General features: G+C 52.1%; 1 protein-coding gene and 1 non-coding gene across 2 annotated transcripts; both read right to left on the reverse strand.

The window, feature by feature from the left end:
• Positions 1 to 2,811: 2,811 nt before the first annotated feature.
• Positions 2,812 to 10,547, reverse strand: NINJ1 (ninjurin 1). The gene is made up of 4 exons (XM_049770163.1): positions 10,377 to 10,547; positions 6,414 to 6,639; positions 4,082 to 4,244; positions 2,812 to 3,470 (listed from the first exon to the last, which is right to left on the reverse strand). The coding sequence occupies exons 1-3, from the start codon at positions 10,449 to 10,451 to the stop codon at positions 4,090 to 4,092; spliced, it is 456 nt and encodes a 151-aa protein (XP_049626120.1). The 5' UTR covers positions 10,452 to 10,547; the 3' UTR covers positions 2,812 to 3,470; positions 4,082 to 4,089.
• On the reverse strand, positions 5,977 to 6,081 carry LOC126004760 (U6 spliceosomal RNA). Its single transcript, XR_007494018.1, has one exon. It is a non-coding gene; the product is annotated as a U6 spliceosomal RNA (small nuclear RNA).
• Positions 10,548 to 21,075: the final 10,528 nt, after the last annotated feature.

Genomic DNA, 21,075 nt, shown 5'->3' on the forward strand with positions numbered 1-21,075 from the left:
TCCCTTCACTTCAGACAGAAACCCTAAGTGGCCTTCAGATTTTTGCCTCAGTTTACCCTGCTGTCAAAGGTAGCTGTGCTGAAGAACCACCACTGACCAGGGCTTGGGCACATGACAGAGATACAGCTAGAAGGCACAACTAATGGGACACCCTGGGGTTTCTGGGACCCCAAAGCTGTGTGGGTTAAACCCCCATCAATGTCCCCAAGAAGTAAGTAGCACTGATTGTAACTATGAACGTGGTGTCATGGCCATACTCACCTTCCTGGCTGGCCAACACTCTGGGGCACTTGTTTCCATGCCTCTGCTTTCTGGTTAGAAAGGGACCCTGAGGTGAACAGAGCCCAATGTGACCAAACCTACCCGTGGGGTCTTCCCACATGTCCCACACCTGACAGACACCCCTGCTGGGTGGACACACCTGGTGCATGGGGAGGGGGGAGAGAGTGTGCTGAGTCTATGCTTTGTGATCATGAGGCAGAGGCTACCGTCCTTGGTGCCACCCTGGGAGATGACCTAGCAGTGGGGACGGAAACCACAGCTGCTCATTGCACAACATGAGGGTCCTGTGAGCCTTGGGCAGTGGTGCTGACTCTGCTGCAATCAGGGTGTTGTTTCCGGCTCATCCTGATGGGGAGCACTGAGTAACGGCCTCTCAGTGACCTGGGACTTCCCCACACACATACACACACTGCACAAAGCCACCTGCAGGAGCAGCAGAGGAAAGTTGGGGGGTTCACAAGTCCCTGTGGTGGACTCCTCAATTCTGCATTGGAGGGAGATGAGGGAGGGGGCTCTCACTGTCATGGCCATAGTCTGTCCTGGACAGGGCAGAGGTCATGGGGCAAGACTGACAAAGCAACACAGACCCAACCCTGAGGGAGTTCTGAGAAAGTCAGCGAAGAGCAACTAACTCATGAGGGCCTGCTGGAGAGGAACCTTGGTGAAGAGAGTAGGGTAGGGAACACTTCTCTAGGTCTCCATCCCACTGTTATCTCTAGCCCTCACCAACCTCCAGCCAGGTCATATATTCAGGTCTGGAGAGTGGGCTCAGCTCTAGGACTGTTGGGGCCCATCCAGAAAATAGCAACCGCACAGTGTCTCCTGTACCCAACCACAGTAGCCACACAATCGATCATAGCACCCACTTACCTGACCATAGCATCCATACACACAACCACTGCACCCACATATCCAGCCACAGCTGTCACATGGCACCCCATACCTGACCACAGTTCTCACACACATGACACAGCACCCACTTACCCTGATCACACACCTAGGACAAGCCTATGTGTGGTGTTGGAGCCTGTTTGCAGGTTCCATGATGAACAGGCCAGACTCTTTCTGTGCCCCAGCCTCAGAACAGCACCTCTTTCCACCCATGTACCATCCACTCGCCCACCCCTGCAAAGCTCCTCAGAGGCCTAGCCAGCTCCCACAGCCTTGAACATGGCAGCAGAACCCCCTAATCCTGGAGCTGGGCTCTGCCACCCTGTCTCAGCCTCTCCTCTTGGTGCGAGTATCTCCAAAGCCCAGCATTGAGCCTGATAGCCTTGACTCTCATGTATATCTGCCCCTTACTGTGGTGACGTGTGTGTGTGTGTGTGTGTGTGTGTGTGTGTTTAGCATATTTGAAGGTACATGTGTGAGGGCCCAAGTCAGAGGAGGTAGCACCAGGATGACCCCAGCTCTTTCCTGGTTCCAGTGTCCCAACCCCTGAAGAGGTGGTGGAAAGGACCCCCACATCTTGGTCTGGTAACTTGGGGCTTGGATACAAGCTCAAGGGAGTGTGCAGGCTGGTGACTATGGGTGTAGTAACAATGACATGGCCACAGAGGCCCAGGAGCAGAAGCATCTGCAAAGGCCCTAAGAAAGGATACTGAAGTTGGGGAGGTGTCACAAAGGTCAGAGGTGAGCCATGAAGATAATGACCATGTGTGATACCCCCACCATCACATCCTGTCCCTAGCATCCCTAGGACCCCAGCCTGGCTTAATGAGTTGAGGCCCAGACATGCATGGATCCCCCAAATCACAACTGTTTCTGGGCTAAGAGGAATGAAGGCATCTGCAAGCCATGTCTGTGTACCCAGGAGACTAGCACAGACTGGGGGCCATTGGCCAGTCCTCACAGGTTACACCAAGGCCACAGTGCAATACTGTCCACATGTAAGGGCACCAAGTGAGCTAGGCATGGCTGTCCTAAGCCTGACCAGGTGAATAGGAGAGTAAGTAGGCAAGGTGGGCAGGAGGAAACAAGGTCAGTCAGGGCTAGAGCCTAAAAGCACAGAATGATTAACTCAAGGGTTCCTGCAGCTGATGCTGGGGGCCCCCATTCCCCACCTTCCAGCCAGTATCTGACCCTTATTGGGAGTCTTTGCAGAATCAAAACTGTCTGGCACCACCGCACACACTTTTTTTTTTGTGGGGGGGCCACACCCGTTTGATGCTCAGGGGTTACTCCTAGCTAAACGCTCAGAAATTGCCCCTGGCTTGGGGGACCATATGGGACTCCGGGGGATCGAACCTCGGTCCTTCCTTGGCTAGCGCTTGCAAGGCAGACACCTTACCTCTAGTGCCACCTCACCGGCCCCACCACACACTTCTTGATACCATTTTTCTGACCACAGTTGGGAAGGAGCTGCTGAGTCTCAGAATTTCCATGGAGGTTTACTTATGAACCAGTGGGCTGAGTATCACAGGACACATGGGGTGGTGGTATCTAGATACCCCTTGCCCACAGCTACCAGATGGAGCTTGGGGTGGGGTGGAGTGGGGGAACTAGCAAAGGGAGGGCAGCCATCAGCACTGCACAGAAAAAGCATCAGCTTTATTGGTCACTCATACTTAGAAAACTGGGGCTCGGCCCCCAAGGAGGGGTGGCACTGCCCCTAAGTGCTGGTGGAGGGTATGTGATAGGACTAGGGCTTGGGGCTGCCCAGCCCAGGCATGAGGCACAGATTAGCGGCCACAGCGGGGACCAAGAAGGCATCAGGAATGGAGAGGCGGGTTCCCAGGTTTGTCTCACACACTACACTGGGTGAAGTGGTGGTGTCCTTGTCTCTTTGAAAATGTCCTGAGATCACAGCCTGCCCTATTCCTCATGTCCCGGCTCTGGCCAGTGTCCTCAGGTCTTGTCTGCCTCACAGGCCTTTCACCATGGTCCAGAGAAGCTTCCAGGACACAGCCCAGTGTGTCCTCATGTGCAGTCTAGAAGATTGGCTGAAGGTCCAGGAGATGCGGGCCAGGGAGATGTGAGGAAGGAGAGGAGGAAGAGAGGCAGCCAGCCTGGAAGCCAGCTTCGCCATCAGCGGTGCTCCAATCTCCTCAGTACTGTCAAGATTGATGCTGCCTGGGACCTAGACAGCAATGATGGATATTGGTGGACAAGTGCTATGAGGCCATACGCCTCTAACACTCCTGCCAGCAGGTGCAGAGCTGCAGGCCAAGTTCACTGGATCCGGACACCTGCAGATAGAGAGAAAACAACCAGGCTGTCAGGCAGGAGTAAGGGAGTTGGGTCTGGGGATGGAACAAGTGGGGCTGGAAGCAAAGGATAATATATTATGTGTCGGTGGGTGGGAACTGATCCTGTCCCAGGTGGGACAGTGCCTTATTGTAGTCCCCGGTAGACCACCTCCTATAAAATGGATGATCCCATTAGCTAGATATGGCCAGTAACCCTCCTCATGTCCACTTGGTCACTGAGGAGGCAATTATGGCCATCTGTGGGATACCACAGTTAGATGGACAGCTGCCTTTCAGCAATCCCATCCATCTCTGTGCCAGCTCAAGGACTCGTGGAATGGTGGTCCCTCATGCAATATGGACAGTGCTTGGGGCCTTCTCAAGAAAACCCACCCAGGGGTGAGGGGGGAAAAAAAAAGAAAAAGAAAACCCACCCAAGTTCCCTGCAGGTTTTTGTCTTTCAGCAAGACCAGTGCTGCCCCCCCCATCCCCTGCAATGCTCAGTTATGCTCACATAATATCACAGGGGCATTATGTAGAGACCCAAGAGTTGACAAACTCACTGGGCAGCGGGCAGGCAGCAGTGGCCACACCACACCTCACCAGCTCACCTGAGCCCCTACTGCTGAGAGGCCACATCCACCAGGGGCTTCTGGACGCCAAAGGCAGTGATGAAGATGTTGACCACAACAATAATGAAGACCAGGCCCGTGGCCAGGTTGTTGAGGAAATCCAGCTTGGCGTGCTTGGCAGGGTTGTTGAGGTCATACTTGACTGTGGGCAAGAGAAAGGCTGGGCTGACCACTCCAAAGGGGAAAGCACTGGAGTGATATCTGTCCCCAGAGGACCACTATGCCCACATAGGCCTGACGTGGGTCAGACCATCCCCTGCCCTGTGCCTGTGGTCCCATATCTGCACAAACAAGCACAAGGTTCAGTGCTAAAGGCTAGGTCCATACCTGGGCTTGCTCATAGACACTAATACCACTGGTGAGTGTCTGAGTGCCTGCATGTTGGGGTCCCTGTGGCAATAGCTGGATATGACCTCACCTATCTCAAGCCCAACAGTCACTTAAGGGGAAAAGAAACAGATGCCTGGGGGCCAGAGAGATAGCACAGTGGCATTTGCCTTGCAAGCAGCTGTCCCAGGACCAAAGGTGGTTGGTTCGAATCCCGGCATCCCATATGGTCCCCTGTGCCTGCCAGGAGCTATTCCTGAGCAGATAGCCAGGAGTAACCCCTGAGCACCGCCAGGTGTGGCCCAAAAACAAAACAAAAAAAAAGAAAAGAAAAGAAACAGATGCCTGGAGATCAGGAAGTTGGAGGCCCCAGAACCCATGGCATGGCTTTTCTGTTTGCTTCTGAGTCACACCTTCTGCATGCAGGGGTCATACCTGGTGATCCTGGGGATCGAATGAAGTACCGGGTCTTGAACTAGGACTGGTCATGTGCAAGGCAAATACCTTAACCCCTTGTATTGTATTACCAATCCAGTCCCTTGAATTTTGTTTTGTATTGTTTTGTTTTGTTTTGTTTTTTGGCCACACCCAGTGATGCTTGGAGTTACTCCTGGCTATATGCTCAGAAATCTCTCCTGGCTTGGGGGACCATATGGGACGCCAGGGGATCGAGCCACGGTCTGTTCTAGACTAGAGCACACAAGGCAGATGCCTTACACCCTGTGCCACCACTCCGGGCCCCCTTTGAATTATTTTTTTAATAGGATGTTTTGGTTTTGGTTTTGGGGCCACACCAGGTGACACTCAGGGGTTCTTCCTCGCTCTGCACTCAGGAATTATTCCTGACAATGTTCAGGAGACCATCTGGGATGCTGGGGATAGAACCTAGGTTGGCCGAGTGCAAGGCCAAACCCTTCCTGTTGTACTATTGCGATGGCCCCTAAAAAGATTAAAGCAATCAAATCCCCATTAAGGACTTCTGCTAAATCCTGTATGTCTAAATAAGCTTTTCAAATGTTTATTGGCTTATTGGTATTCCATTAGGCATATCTCCCCATCCTGGAATGAAGCATTACTTTTTCCACCTCTCACTGTTTAGTCATCTACTTCATCCTTAAATGAAATAAGTTTTTCCTCCAAATATTTTGATGTTTTGACATTTACAAGCATATGTGATGAATTGATTTTTTTTTTTTTGGGTCATACCCAGCAGCGCTCAGGGGTTACTCCTGGCTCTATGCTCAGAAATCGCCTCTGGCAGGCACAGGAAACCATATGGAATGCCAGAATTTGAACCACCATCCTTCTACATGAAAGGCAAACGCCTTACCTTCATGCTATCTCTCCGGCTCTGATGAATTGATTTTTTTATATCACTATATCATAGTTCACTTTCTCTCTTCTTTTATGTTTTTGGGATAACTTCCAGCAATGCTCAGGGGTCACTTCTGATTCTGTACTCAGGATCACTCTTGGCAGTGCTTGGAGGCCATATGGGATTCCAAAAATTGAACCTGTTTCAGCCTCCCCAATGTACTATCTCACAAGTCTTGATGTGACACTTCTCGAATTTGCATGTCATCCTTGCGCAGAGGCCATGCTAATCTTCTCTGTATCATTCCAATTTTAGTAATGTGCTGCCGAAGCGAACACTTGCCATGACACTTCTAACCCTGATCATCACCTAGGGCAAGAACACCATGCAGTCCCCATGGGGGCCAGACGTCCACAGTAGCTGTCCAAAGTTCTAAGTGTTCTTTGGATATTTTCCTGATTCCTGGCCATGGGCATGTGGGAGGACAGAATCACAGGACCCTCGAGGCAGCAGGGAGAAGTCACCCAGGACCTGTGCTGTGGGGGTACCCAGGAATCCCCTGTCTGCCTACCCAATGCTCAGAACTGGCCAAGCAGTGAGTGCCCTGCCTGGGAGCAAGAGTAGGAAGGAAGCAGCTGCCCGTGCTGTGGGCAGGGCCATAAAACGCACCCAGAAAGATGAGCAGGACGCCCACGCCGATCTGCAGCACCAGGGAGATGGAGATGAGGACCACTAGGGGTACAAAGAAGGCAAAGCTGGGGCCCTGCTCGATGACGGCCTTCAGCTGGGAGGCGTTGGCCATCAGCAATGCGATGTCCAGCATGCTCTCAGCTGCACTCTTCTTGTTGGCATAGTGGTTCACGTTGATGGGCCGATTCCGTCCCCAGTGAGGTGGCTGCAGAGGGCAGAGGTCAGTCTGCGGGCTTCGTAGGGGCTGTAGGTGTGGCCTCCTTCCCAATACCCTCAGCCAGGGGCTGACAGAAAGGGCTGGGGGGTGGGGGGGACGGCTGGTCCGATGGCAGTGGTTTATCAGAACTTATTACCATTAGTATCACAAAAGTTGTCATATACCCCCCCCCATTGCTCAATTTGACTGGCTTAAAAAAATAGTAAGGGCTGGGGGTGGGGGTGTCACACCAAGGGCAGAAAGGAAGCATATCAGGTCTGGGTAGAACAGTTGGGTCTCTCCATGCTGACTGCTCCTAGCCACAGCTATGTGGGGCAGGGAGCTAGAGCCCAGTGTCTGCCATGCGCCTGAACCTAACTGCACCCCCACAGACACACACACACACATACACATACAAACACAAACACACAATTGGCTCTTCCTTTTCACTTTCTTTTTTTTTTTTTTGGTTTTTCGGGCCACACCCATTTGATGCTCAGGGGTTACTCCTGGCTAAGCACTCAGAAATTGCCCCTGGCTTGGGGGGACCATATGGGATGCCAGGGGATCGAACCGTGGTCCTTCCTTGGCTAGCACTTGCAAGGCAGACACCTTACCTCTAGTGCCACCTCGCCAGCCCCAACACTTGTCTTTTTTACTTTATAACTAACACTCATGCATCCTTTTCACTTCTGTTTTTATTTTTGAACAATTCAAAAATAATGACTGGGAGAGTTAAGGTTGGAATGTGGTATTAATGGAGCCCAGAACCTCCAACAAACAATGCTCTACCCACTGAGCCAGTCTCCATCCCCTTTCTTTCTATTACAAGTGCATTTAGGGGCTGCAATGGTACAGCAGGTAGGGCATTTGCCTTGCACACAGCCAACCCGGGTTCATCTGTAAGTGCCTCCCTGCTCCAGTCACTGCCTCCAGGAAACCTTGGTGGCTTTAATCAGCTCGGAAGGGCTGAGGACGTGGAGGGGGCAGAATGAGGACTGGGACCAAGAGAAGCCCTGGGGCGGGAAGATTGCTGTCGGAACCCAACCCTGGAGGGAGGTCTCCATGGCCCTTCCAAGCCCCGTGAAAAGTTGGCACATCCTGACCCTAACCCACAGGTCCCTAAGCCACTTTCTCCTGGGGCCACTGGAAAAATGATGTTTCTAGGCTCATAAAAGATGCAGGTGGCTCATAGCACTCTCTCCTTTCTGCAGTTGAGACCTTTCACCAGAAAGAAGAGGGCTGCAGATGGCAGTGAGTCTAGAGAGCATGGCCAGGAAGAAAGGAGTGTGCCTGCCTCTGTTCCTTGCCCCTCTCTGTGTTTTTGTTTAGGGGTGGTACTCAGAGCTCACTCCTCGATCTATACTTGGGGATCATTCCTGGTGGGGCTCAGGGGACTATACAGGTGCTGGGAATAAAACCTGGATTGACAACGACTGTGTGGGCCTGGAGAGATAGCACAGGACCATACATGGAAACACACACACACGGCCATGCACAACATACAAAGGACCACACAGAGACACATATGCACATGTATACAAGGCTGCACACATATATAGACACACAGTCCACACATAATCATGTGCACAGATACAGAGATACACACAGGGCCACAGGCATACATAGGGTTGTGTTTACAAACAGGGTTGTGCAAACAAGCACACACAAAACACAGGGCTATAGGACCCAGGACTAGGAAGCCTATGGCATGGCCCCTCTTTCCCTGGCACAAGACACAGACATGGCGGGAAGTCCCTTCCTGTTTGGCCCTGGCTAATTGTTACCAGCCTGGGGTCCAGGCCCAGTGAGGGGCATGAGTCCTGTTGTGTCAGCTTGGCAGGCCGCCACCTGCCCAGGGATACATGGAACTGCCAGAATCTTTCCCCAGCCAGCCCAGGAAGTGCCCTAGAGGTCTCTGCTTCTGGTTTGGGCACTACAGGAAGTTGGGGGGGGGGGTTCTGGGACAGCTGGACTGGGGGCTGGTCAAGCTGTGTAGACATACTTCCTGTGGGCTCAGCACTGGCCACCTCAGGGTCGCCTTGTAGGCTCTTGGCTGGGACTCCATAGGCCTCAGGATCTGCTGGGACAGCAGAATGGGGAAAAGATAGCAAATTTTCCCAGGTAGTATGTGTGTGTGCGTGCATAACTGCGTGTGAGCATGCATGTGTGTAGTGCACTCTGTCCTCTGGTCTGTCCCCTGGTTAAATACATGATCTGTCCCAGACCCCAGTCTCCTTAAGGCGGGTGACTCTGCCTGGCTTCACAGAAGATGCAATGCTGCAGGGTCTGCTCTCACCTTAGACTCCTGTCAACCCTCCCTTGGCCAATGGCCTGTGACGACCCAGGGGTGATCTGTCTGAGATAGGGACCATGCATCCAAAGATCTCCTTCCCGCAGGAGGGAGACTGAGGCTTGTAGCCTCCGACATCCTTAGAGGAGCATGGCGGGCTCTACCTGGGCAGTGCAGGCCTTTGCAGACCCCTGCCCTCAATGAGCTGCTATATAAGGTGCACAGGCAACAAACAGCCCTCACACATGAAAATATGAGGCACAGAGTACCTCATGGGCCCGAACCCAAGAACACAGGATGTCGTGGGGGTTAAAAGGGGGGCGGTGGAGGCGAGACAATGCAGGTGAGTAGAGTGACAGACAACCCCTCCTGAGCTCTGTGCTGTGACTGCAGCCCCCACACAGGGCCGTGACCTCCTACTTCACCTCCTCCCAGGACCAGGTGAATTCAGTGGAACAGCCTCTGAACCTTTGCTCTTGCTGCCGGTTTCCCTGGAAACACACTGCACTCATTCTCCGACCTCAGGGACCTGCACTGGCGGCTCCTCCTAACAGAAGCCCTCCTGACCGACCCCTGGACATCACATTGGCTTTGGTGTGATAGGACCAGACCAGACTGAGCTGGGCTGTTAGCTCCTGCAGTGTGGTGCACCACCCCATAGGCATAAGCGCTGGTCTCTGCCCTGGCCGGGTTCCGCAGCTAGGGGGTCCCGTAAGGAAAGAATGTCAGAAGTCAGCAAGTAGTCGCCAGCCACCGGTTTTCAAGGACGGCGCCGGGGAAGGGCCGGGTCGGGCAAAGCCTGCACATAGCAGGCTGCATACCTGGGCCGCCAGCTTTGCACGCACCCACGCGGGGGCGGAACCGCCGCCGCCCGCCTCGCCCCGTGCAGCCCTCGGGCCCGCGCGCACGCAGAGCGCGGCACCACCCGGACCCGAGCGCCCGCCGGGCACGCAGATCGGGTGTGCGGTCGCCGTGGACACCGGGTGACGTCACCGTCGGCCCCAGCTGGCCGGGGCCGAGCCGGGCACCTCCCCGCCCACGGCGGACACGAAGCACGGAGGGAGATGCGGGGGCTGCAAGTTAGGGGCGGCCGGAAAGGAGGCGCCAGCCCCGCCGGGCCGCTGGGAGGCTCCTGGAACCTCCGCCTCTCGGAGAGCCGGGCGCGGGCACTCGCGAACCTCGGGCTTCGCGCGAACAACTGCAGCGCGCAGCCTGCCCCGCGCCCCGCTCACCTGCCGGGACAACTGCGCCGGGACCCCGGGACCGACCCCGGAACAGCCGGCCCGACGCCACCCGCGCGAGCGAGGCGACTCTTTCGCCCCGCAGCGCGGAGCCGGGCAGCGCGCACCGCACCGTCCGGGCAGCGCTTGCAGGTGCCCGGGAACAGCGGAGGGAGCGCCCAGCGCGGACGACCCCGGCCAAGGTCGCCCCGAGGCCCGGGAAGGAGACTTACCGAGGCGCCCGGAGAGCCGGGGGAGCCTGGGTGCAGGTCGCCGTTGAGCTCGTACTCCTCGGCGCCCGAGTCCATGGTGCGGCCGCCCGGGCCCCGTCCCTCCCGGCCTAAGGACAGTCCGCGCCACCGCTCCGCCTGGGGCCCCGCTGCGTGCCCGCCGCGCCGCGCCCCGCCCCGGGCCTCCTCTCTCCTCTCTCCGCCCCCGGTCCACCCGGACGCCCCACCCACACGCCGGGGCCACTCTGTCTCTCTCTCTCGAGCCGCCTCGCCCCGCCCGCTGGCCCCACCCCTGCCGCAGGACAGCCCCCCAACTTGCGGTGGCCCCCAGCCCGTCCGAACCGCTTCCCGGGCCTGCCCACTCACGCCCGCTGCCCCGGCGCGCACGGTGGCCCGTCCTCTCCGAGAGCTGCGCGCGGGGAGCCCCAGGCTCCCGTTCCGTTTCGGGTTTCCCCGAGTTCTCTCCGCGGGGACGCGCAGGCAGTTGGTTCCTCTCCGTGCCCTCAGTGTCGCAAACACTTTTTTTTTTTAATGGATTTTGGGTCACACCCGGCAGCGCTCAGGGGTTCCTCCCGGCTCTATGCTCACAAATCGCTCCTGGCAAGCTCGGGGGACCCTATGGGATGCCGGGATTCGAACCACCAACATTCTGCATGCAAGGCAAACTCTTTACCTCCATGCGATCTCTCCAGCCCCGCAAACACTTTATCCAGAAAACCAGGCGGAGAATCAGCCTTTCCCTGACCACTTGGCAAACTGCCCAGAGCGTCGAAAGCGCACAAGTGCCTGCCGCTGCTGTTGCGGGGGGTGGTTGTGTTTCTTATCCGGGAACGGCTCGCCCCGAACACCAGACCCACAAAGTGGGTCAGAGCGTCCACCGAGGCCCCCGATTGGGTCCGGCATGCCTGCTCCGGGTGGAGACCCTCTCGCCCCATTCCGTGCCAGGCACCCCGTGGAGCGGCCTCCAAGCCTCTGAGCTGGAGGAGGTTGTGTCTGGTGTACCCTATGCCAGGGCCAGTCTCTCTCTCTCTCTCTCTCTCTCTCTCTCTCTCTCTCTCTCTTCTCTCTCTCTCTCCTCTCTCTCTCTCTTCTCTCTCTCCTCTCTCCTTTCTCCTCTCTCCCCCCTCTCTCTCCTCTCTCTCTCTCCTCTCTCTCCGGGAGGTTGTGTCTGGTGTACCCTATGCCAGGGCCAGTCTCTCTCTCTCTCTCTCTCTCTCTCTCTCTCTCTCTCTCTCTCTCTCTCTCTCTCTCCTCTCTCCTTTCTCCTCTCTCCCCCCTCTCTCTCCTCTCTCTCTCTCCTCTCTCTCCGGGAGGTTGTGTCTGGTGTACCCTATGCCAGGGCCAGTCTCTCTCTGTCTCTCTCTCTCTCTCTCTCTCTCTCTCTCTCTCTCTCTCTTCTCTCTCTCTCCTCCTCTCTCCTCTCTCCTCTCTCCCCCCTCTCTCTCCTCTCTCCTCTCTCCTCTCTCCCCCCTCTCTCTCCTCTCTCTCTCTCTCCTCTCTCTCCGGGAGGTTGTGTCTGGTGTACCCTATGCCAGGGCCAGTCTCTCTCTGTCTCTCTCTCTCTCTCTCTCTCTCTGTCTCTCTCTCTCTGTCTCTCTCTCTCTCTCTCTCTCTCCTCCCTCTCTCTCTCCTCTCTCCCCCCTCTCTCTCCTCTCTCTCTCTCCTCTCTCTCCGGGTCTGTTGCAGCCGGCAGACCAGTACTTTATTTTCCCACTGGACCTCCCTAATGAACTGGCTCTTGCAGGACCCCTGGGACCAGGCAGCTCGAATTGTTCCCTGAACTGTTCTCAGTAACTGTGTGTGCTCAGGCCTGAGGCTTAATTTCTCTGCATGATGGCGGTCCTGGTCTGTGAGCAGGAAGCATGTCTCAAGTATTTGATCAAGGCTATGTGATCTCCCCCTCTCCAAAAGCTGAAGACCCAGGGAATATTAGGCACAGTGCCCCCAGTCAGGATATAGCAGTGAGTTCAGCCCAAACCTCTCAGGCCTGGAGCTGGTGATTCATTCGTCCTTTACCTCCTGAACATATGCAAGATGCCAGGACCCATAGAGGAGAGTCTAGGGTTTGTAACAAGCCTGGGAATTGTCGGTCACCCACTCTCCTGATGGAGTGGGGTAGGGAGCTGCTGTCCCACTCGGAGAGACCAGCTTGGAGCACTGAGTCTGGGCAGCCATCAGGCCATTCTTGGAGCTCCTACAGAGATGAGAAGTCATTTCAGCAGTAGATGGGACAATCCACAGCACTCAGCCCAACCTACAGACTGGCCCCGCAGGCATTGGATTCACTGACCACCTGCTCTGTCCATCTGAACCTGTCCCTCCCTCCCCACTCTTCCCCAGCCGTGACGACCAGCATGGGGAGGTTAACTTGAGCATATAGAAATCAAGTCACCCTCAGGGTTGATTATAGAGTTTAAAATTTTCTGCTAAACACTTTTATTTGTTTGTTTTGGTGCCACACCCCGGTGACACTTGGGTTACTCCAGGCTATGTGCTCAGAAATCACTCCAAGTTTGGGGGACCATATGGGACTCTGGGGATTGAACCAAGGCCCTTCCTGGATCAGTCTCATGAAAGGCAAACGCCCTACTGCTGCGCTATGGCTCCAGCCCCCTCTGCTAAATCTCGATGCGAGGATTAATCCAGCAGTGAAGGAGTACTTGGCTGATCTCCTATCCATAGGAAGCATGGGCTGAAAGCAGATAGAGCTTGACCTCCAGCCATAAATATATGGCTGGCCTCCCCCATCTATTCATGGACATATATCTCAACAGGTGCCTCTGGGGGCCGGGTAGGTGGCGCTGGAGGTAAGGTGTCTGCCTTGCAAGCGCTAGCCAAGGAAGGACCGCAGTTCGATCCCCCAGCGATCCCCCAGCGTCCCATATGGTCCACCCAAGCCAGGGGCGATTTCTGAGCACATAGCCAGGAGTAACCCCTGAGCGTCAAACGGGTGTGGCCCAAAAAAAAAAACCAGGTGCCTCTGTGCTCTGCATTCTTGGGGGTCCCAGGATGTCTGAGGCTCATCATAGAGCTGGTCCTGAGGATAGCCTCTCAACACAGACCATGAGCCCTGTGGGGATGTAGGCCGAACCTGTTCCAGAAGGCCATCCCAGGATGGAAGAGTTCTATCCCATCTGTCCCCTCTGCTCTCCCGCTCCCTTACTTCCCAGCTGGGGAGACAGGAGCAGGGCACCAAGATGCCTGCTATCCCTTTGTCTGGGAGAAAGAATCAGGGGGAAAGTTTCTGGAGTAATTAGGGATCTGGTCCTGGTTTTGTTTTCCTCCTGAATACTGACCTGAGAAACAGGCAGTGCTTCAGCTTTCCCCCTCTCCTGTCTATGCTGAGCCTCGGGTCACAGCACATAACCATGGGGCATGGAGCCAGCCTTTGGCAGGGCATCCCACACCTCCCGCTCCTGCCCAGCCCAGCCCAGCCTTGACTGTAGCTCCTCAGAGAGGGACTTTCCCAGATGCTGTGTCATCTCATTTGCCTGTTCCCAGGAAAGACAGAATCGATGTGCCCCTGGGGCCCAACACTGCTGGCTTGAGAATGCTGGCACAGGGGAGACTGGCTGGAGTGTCGAGGCTCATTCCTAAACAGTGGTCCTAGAACGATGGGTGTGGGGATGCTGCCCAGGGTGGGAAGCTAAGATGAGGGGACATGGACGAATAGGTGAACAAGGGTGATGGACAAGCTCAGCCTCACACACCTCTGCACACACACTCATGCCCCCCTGCTAGTCTCCATGGCAATCTCAAATGGGACACCAGGGGGATGCAGTGTCAGTCTGATGATATGCACCCTGAGAATGAGGACGATCCAGCTGCCCTGCCCCCCTCCAGTCTCTTCTCAAGCAGGCAGCTCCCTTTGACTGCTAAGGTCATCTCCTCCAAGCAGACTTCCAGAGATGATTCAGCATAGGTGGGTTCTCTGGGTGGGCCAGAGGTCGGGATCATAGAGCAATGATCTCCTTCCTTGGGAGGGAATTTGGATCTTAAGGCCAGAAAGGGGGCCAGGACTCAGTAACCACCCCACACCAGCCCCTGGAGCTGGTTAGTGAGCATTAAACCCTGTCACAGTTGGGGCCACAGATCTGGTCTAGTGAAGTATGCTCATTGCACAGCAGCCTTGGGGGGGGGGGTAGGTGTTGGTGCTGCCTCCACCCCTGTAGAATATTTGAGGCAGAGCCAAGGTTGGCAGAACTCTGCAGTGGCAGCTTGGTAAAGCAAGGAGACCTAGAGTGCCTGCCTTTGCCTGACTAGCCCACACATGCCTGCCTAGAGGTGAGCAGAGGAAATTGCAGTATAGAGGGTTGCTGGGTGCTCACTGAAATGTGATGCCCACCTCCTGCCTGTTCTGAAGGAGCTGTTACAGGGCAGTGCTAGCTATGCCAAGTATTTCCAGGATTATAATGTGTTACAATCTGGGGACTTGAGGGACAAAGTAATTGTACATGGGTTCTGTTTTATTTATCTTAATGTTCTTTGGCTGAAAGTTCAAAGTTAAGATATCAGCAAGGGGACTTCTTCTGAGAATTATGTTATGGGTGATTGTCCTTCCACTGTAACTTTACCTTGTCCTCTTTCTTTGCATCTTTGTTCTCATAATTAAAAATAAAAAAAAATTAAAAAAAAAGTATTTCCAGGAGCTCTGTGTAGTGAGTGCTGGGGGGAATGTGAAGGGCTGGCCTCTATCCAGGGCAGAGGAAGGCAGCCAGGCTTGTGAGGGAAGACCACCCTGGCCCCCACCATGTGGCAGGCTGAACAAAAGTGCTTGCCACAATTATCCAGGCAAGCCAGGCTCAGGATGACAATGGGCCCTTGCCAAGGACATAGGAAGATATAGTCAGCTTGCAAAAGCTCTGAGTCCAGAAGCCAAGTGAGTGTCCACAGGAGGGAAGAACTGAGCTTTGGCCTTTCTTGTTCTGGACATCACATGGCCATTTACAGAGCAAACTAGAACAAGGCACAGGTGAGCTTTGTGATGCCTTGGAATCAGAGTGAACTTCCCGCACAAATCCTGATCCCCTTCTGTCCTGCTCCTTTGTGCATCTGTCTCCTTGGGGAGCCTGAGGCTCTGCTTGTCACCTTTAGGATCTCTGCCCAGCAATGACTTAGCCCAGCGGCTCAGGGAAGATGCTGTCTTCTTTCCTCTTGATCAGATAGATACCTGCTTTTAGCTCAGTAATCTTTAGAGCTTATCTCCCAGCCTCTCTGTAATTAGAGACCTGTATGGCTATATTCTGACCGTGGAAAGGGATAGCATACAATATTGGTGAAGGAACCTTAAACAGAGGGCAAGCAACTCTTCATTACATCCTTCTTGTTGGCTGGAATGTAGATGTGACAGCTATAGCTCCAGCAGCCATACTGGGCCATGAGCCATACTTGGACGTGGAATCTCACTACCAGCCAGAGACAGAAGGAATCTGAGTCCCTTTGAAATACAGGCCCTTCCTAGAATTACTAGTCTTACTTGACCTTCTTAAGTGTGAAAAAAAAAATCATTGTTTTGGGCCTGAAGAGATAGCACAGCGGCGTTTGCCTTGCAAGCAGCCCATCCAGGACCAAAGGTGGTTGGTTCGAATCCCCGTGTCCCATATGGTCCCCCGTGCCTGCCAGGAGCTATTTCTGAGCAGACAGCCAGGAGTAACCCCTGAGCATCGCCGGGTGTGGCCCCCCCCCAAAAAAATCGTTGTTTTAAAGGTCCTGATTTTCTTTAACAGGGAGGTTAAGTTTATTGAAAGAAAGAAGAAGAAAGAAAGAAAGAAAAGAAAGAAAGAAAGAAAGAAAGAAAGAAAAAGAAAGAAAGAAAAAGAAAAGAAAGAAAGAAGAAAGAAAAGAAAGAAAGAAAGAAAGAAAGAAAGAAAGAAAGAGGGGCCGGGCGGTGGCGCTAAAGGTAAGGTGCCTGCCTTGCCTGCGCTGGCCTTGGACGGACCGCGGTTCGATCCCCCCGGTGTCCCATATGGTCCCCCAAGCCAGGAGCAACTTCTGAGCACATAGCCAGGAGTAACCCCTGAGCGTTACCGGGTGTGGCCAAAAACCAAAAAAAAAAAAAAAAAAAAAAAAAAGAAAGAAAGAAGAAAGAAAGAAAGAAAGAAAGAAAGAAAGAAAGAAAAGAAAGAAAGAAAGAAAGAAAGAAAGAAAGAAGAAAGAAAGAAAGAAAGAAAGAGAAAGAAAGAAAGAAAGAAGAAAGAAAGAAAAGAAAGAGAAAGAAAGAAAGAAGAAAGAAAGAAAGAAAGAAAAGAAGAAAGAAAGAAAGAAGAAAGAAAGAAAGAAAGAAAGAAAGAAAAGAAAGAAAGAAAGAGAAGAGAAGAGAGAGGGGGGGGGCCGGGCGGTGGTGCTAGAGGTAAGGTGCCTGCCTTACCTGCGCTAGTCTTGGACGGACCGCGGTTCGATTCCCCGGCGTCCCATATGGTCCCCCAAGCCAGGAGCAACTTCTGAGAGCATAGCCAGGAGTAACCCCTGAGCGTCACCGGGTGTGGCCCAAAAACCCCCCCCCAAAAAAAAAGAAAGAAAGAAAGAAGGAAGGAAGGAAGGAAGGAAGGAAGGAAGGAAGGAAGGAAGGAAGGAAGGGTGGGAGGGAGGGAGGGAGGGAGGGAGGGAGGAAGAAAGAAAGAAAAAGAAGAGGGGCCAGAGCATTTGCTTTGCACGAGGACAACCCAGGTTTGATCTCCAGCATTCCATATCGTCCCTGAGGCTGCCAGGAGTAAGCCCTGAGTGCCACAGGTCTGGGCCAAAACTCAATCATAATTTTTAAAATGTATTCTTTGTCATTAACACATTTACTTTAAACTTGTGACATATGAAACATGCTCCACAGAGCTCCTCAAAACAGATGGGAATATGTCACTGGTCAATTTAAATTCCTCTGAAGTCCTATGAGATGCTCAGCCTTGGGTTCTGCATTTCTTCCTCTGTCTGCTCCAGCCCCTCCCATTTATCCCCCACCTCTGCTCTGTCTCAGAGCCTTTCCTATTCCCTTCCAGGCCCCTTTGAGCTTTTGGCCATGCCACTGCATGGCCCTCTCTGCAGTGGCCCCACTATGCCTCAAAATGATGCCTACAGCCCCTGGACTTCTAGATTGTTGTAAACTATCCCCATAACCCCATGGCCTCTGCCTAGGGCTGCCCTGGGCATGACCTGGTCATTTCTGCTTTGCCCATTCCCAGGCATCCCTATGTGTACAACCCACACTCCGGAAACCACTAATGACAGGCTGTCATTTCCTTGGACTTTGCATCAACCACAAATGGAGGTCCTGACACTTAGGACACAGAAGCGGGGGAGAGAAGATCTGGAGCCGTAGCAGGTTGAGGATCCACACAAGGGGGATCACTACAGGACAGATCTAGTTTGGATGTCCATTTCACTGTGAGGCATGAACCAAGCCCAGCCTAAGAGGGACCCCATGGGTAGGTAGGCAGAGCTGTCTCGCTGGTGCCTTGTCTAAGATGCAGTTTTCTGACCCTTTGTCAGCCCTGCATGTAAGAGGAGATGGGTTTCTGCCAGGGCCTGTGCTGCCTCTTGAAGTGAGGGGTACCTCCAGGAAGCTCTTAGATATCCCCAGTGCCCAGGAAATGTCCCAGCTCTTGTCAAGGACTATCTTCAGGCCATCAATTCTCTCTTCCTCTCTCTCTCTTTCTCTTTCTCTCTCCCCTCATTTTTATTGAACTTACCAAGACTTAAATCTCTTCATCATACTTTCCATACACACATCATTCCAACACTGCACCCATCATCAAAGAAACTGCTTCTTGTCACTAGTGGCCCAAGGACCCTCCCAGACAACCCCCTTCCAGGAAAACTCAGTTCTATAAACATACTCTTCAGTTCTGATGATTTTGGTCATTTATTTGTCCCTTAATTTGTTTCTTTATACCATACATAAGATATATTATTTTAAACAAAATTTTATTATGGAGGTGTTGACACCTTAGTGCATATAATTAAAGCTAAAATCACAAAGTTGAAATGCCACAAAGTAAATCAATATGTTAAAATACATATTTTTTCAGTATATATATATGTATATATATATATATATATATATATATTTGGGTTTTGGGTCATACCCGGCAGTGCTCAGGGGTTACTCCTGGCTGTCTGCTCAGAAATAGCTCCTGGCAGGCACGGGGGACCATATGGGACACTGGGATTCGAACCAACCACCTTTGGTCCTGGATGGGCTGCTTGCAAGGCAAACGCCGCTGTGCTATCTCTCCGGGTCCTCAGTATATTTTTTTCAATAACTATATTTTCCTCTTCTTTGTAGGTATACAAATGTAAATATCTAATACTGTAAATAATTTAATGTGATATTTTTAAATAACTATGAAATAGATAAATCTGGGGCCAGAGAGATAGCACAGCTGTAAGGCATTTGCCTTGCACATGGCTGACCCAGCACAGACCTGGGTTTGATTTCTGGCATCCTATATGGTCCCCCCCCCTCAGCCTCCCTGGAGCAGTTTCTGAGTGCAGAGCCAGGAGTAACCCCTGAGCATTGCTGGGTGTGGCCCCAAAAATTAGAAAGATAGGAAGGAAGGAAGGAAGGAAGGAAGGAAGGAAGGAAGGAAGGAAGGAAGGAAGGAGGGTAGGAAGGAAGGAAGGAAGGAAGGAAGGATGGAAGGAAGGAAGGAAGGAAGGAAGGAAGGAAGGAAGGAAGGAAGGAAGGAGGGGGGGGGAGGAGGGAGGAGAGAGAGAAAGAAAGAAAGAAAGAAAGAAGAAAGAGAAAGAAAGAAAGAAAGAAAGAAGAAAGAAAGAAAGAAAGAAAGAAAGAAAGAAGAGAAAGAAAAGAAAAGAAAGAAAGAGAAAGAAAAGAAAGAAGAAAGAGAAGAAAGAAAGAAAAAAAGAAAGAATGAATGAAAGAAAGAAAGAAAGAAAGAAAGAAAAAAGAAAGAATGAATGAAAGAAAGAAAGAAAGAAAGAAAGAAAGAAAAAGAAAGAAAGAAAGAAAGAAGAAAGAATGAAAGAAAGAAAGAAAGAAGAAAAGAAAGAAAGAAAGAAAGAACAAAAGAAAGAAAGAGAGAGAGAAAGAAGAGAGAAAGAAAGAAAGAAAGAAAGAAAAGAAAGAAAGAGAGAAAGAAGAAAGATAATATCCTTTTTCTTTTTCTTTATTTATTTTATTTTATTTTTTTTTTTTTGGTTTTTGGGTCACACCCGACAACGATCAGGGGTTAGTCCTGGCTCTATGCTCAGAAATTGCTCCTGGCAAGCTCAAGAGACCAGATGGGATGCCAGGATTTGAACCACTAACCTTCTACATGCAAGGCAAACAAACACCTTACCTCCATGCTTTACTCTCCTGCCCAAATCTTTATATTCTTATTTAGAGGGCCCACACCTGGCAGTACTCAGACTGTGACCTTGACTCTGCACTCAAGGATCTCTCCTGGTAGTGTTTGGGGACCCTGTGGAGTGCAGGGGATGGAGTCAAAGTCAGCTATGAACAAGGCCGGTGCCTCAATCCCTGGACTAGCTCTTAGGCCGGGACCAGGGCCAGGAGCTTTTCCAGTGACTTCACTATTATGATCAAATGAAGATTCTGTATGCTCTGCTGGACTGGGCCTATTCTGGACATCTGGACATCTTTGCAGCATGATATGTGATGCCCACTTCACAAGGGGGAAAATGGAGGGACCCTGAGGGGTGAGTTGCCCTCCCTACTCTACTGAGCTTGCATTGACACTGCCCAGTGGTCTAGGTAGTGCCGTGGCTAGCTTTGGTCTGATTACGTTAAAGAACTTTGAATTCTCTCCAGAAAAGTGAGAGTATTAATGGTGAAATATGACGGAATGAGGAACCACACAAGGTTGTGCAGGAGAACAGTGTTCTGATATACAAATATATATATTTGGTTTTTGGGTCATACCCGGCAGTGCTCAGGGGTTCCTCCTGGCTCTATGCTCAGAAATTGCTCCTGGCAGGCACAGGGGACCATATGGGATGCTGGGATTTGAACCACTGTCCTTTTGCATGAAAGGCAAATGCCTTACCTCCATGCTATCTCTCTGGCCCTCTAGTGTTCTGATTTTTTTCATGCTCAGAAATTGCTCCTGGCAGGCTCGGGGGACCATATGGGACGCCGGGATTCGAACCAATGACCTTCTGCATGAAAGGCAAACGCCTTACCCTCCATGCTATCTCTCCGGCCCTAGTGTTCTGATTTTAATGTGAAAGGTAGAGGGCATATATAGGTGATTTTGCCAGTCAGTTTTTCTATGGCAGGAGTGGCGAACAAGTTCGACACAAAGAGCCAAAATTTTAAATTGTGAGAGTCAGAGAGCCACGCCATGCAGTGACCTGCCAAAACAGACAAACACTCACACAAAAGCACGTAATTTTAACAATAATATATTAAAAAACATATTGCATTTTGCCATTTTGAGTGAGGGTAAAAATCCTGTTCGCCACCTCTGTTCTATGGTATGAAAAGAATCCTCTCCTTTGTTAAACATATCTCTCTTGTTAATGGAAGCTTCTACAAAACAATTCACATGGCTCTAGGTGGTATGCAGAGCTGATGAATAGATACATTTCAAGTAAAAATCCAGAGTTAAGGGGCTGGAGAGATAGCATGGAGGTAAGGTGTTTGCCTTGCATGCAGAAGTACGTTGGTTTGAATCCCGGCATCCCATATGGTTTCCCGAGTCTGCCAGGAGCAATTTCTGAGCATTAAGCCAGGAGTAACCCCTGAGCA

This window comes from Suncus etruscus, chromosome 3 (assembly GCF_024139225.1).
Source record: "Suncus etruscus isolate mSunEtr1 chromosome 3, mSunEtr1.pri.cur, whole genome shotgun sequence".
NCBI classification, from domain to species: Eukaryota; Metazoa; Chordata; class Mammalia; order Eulipotyphla; family Soricidae; genus Suncus; species Suncus etruscus.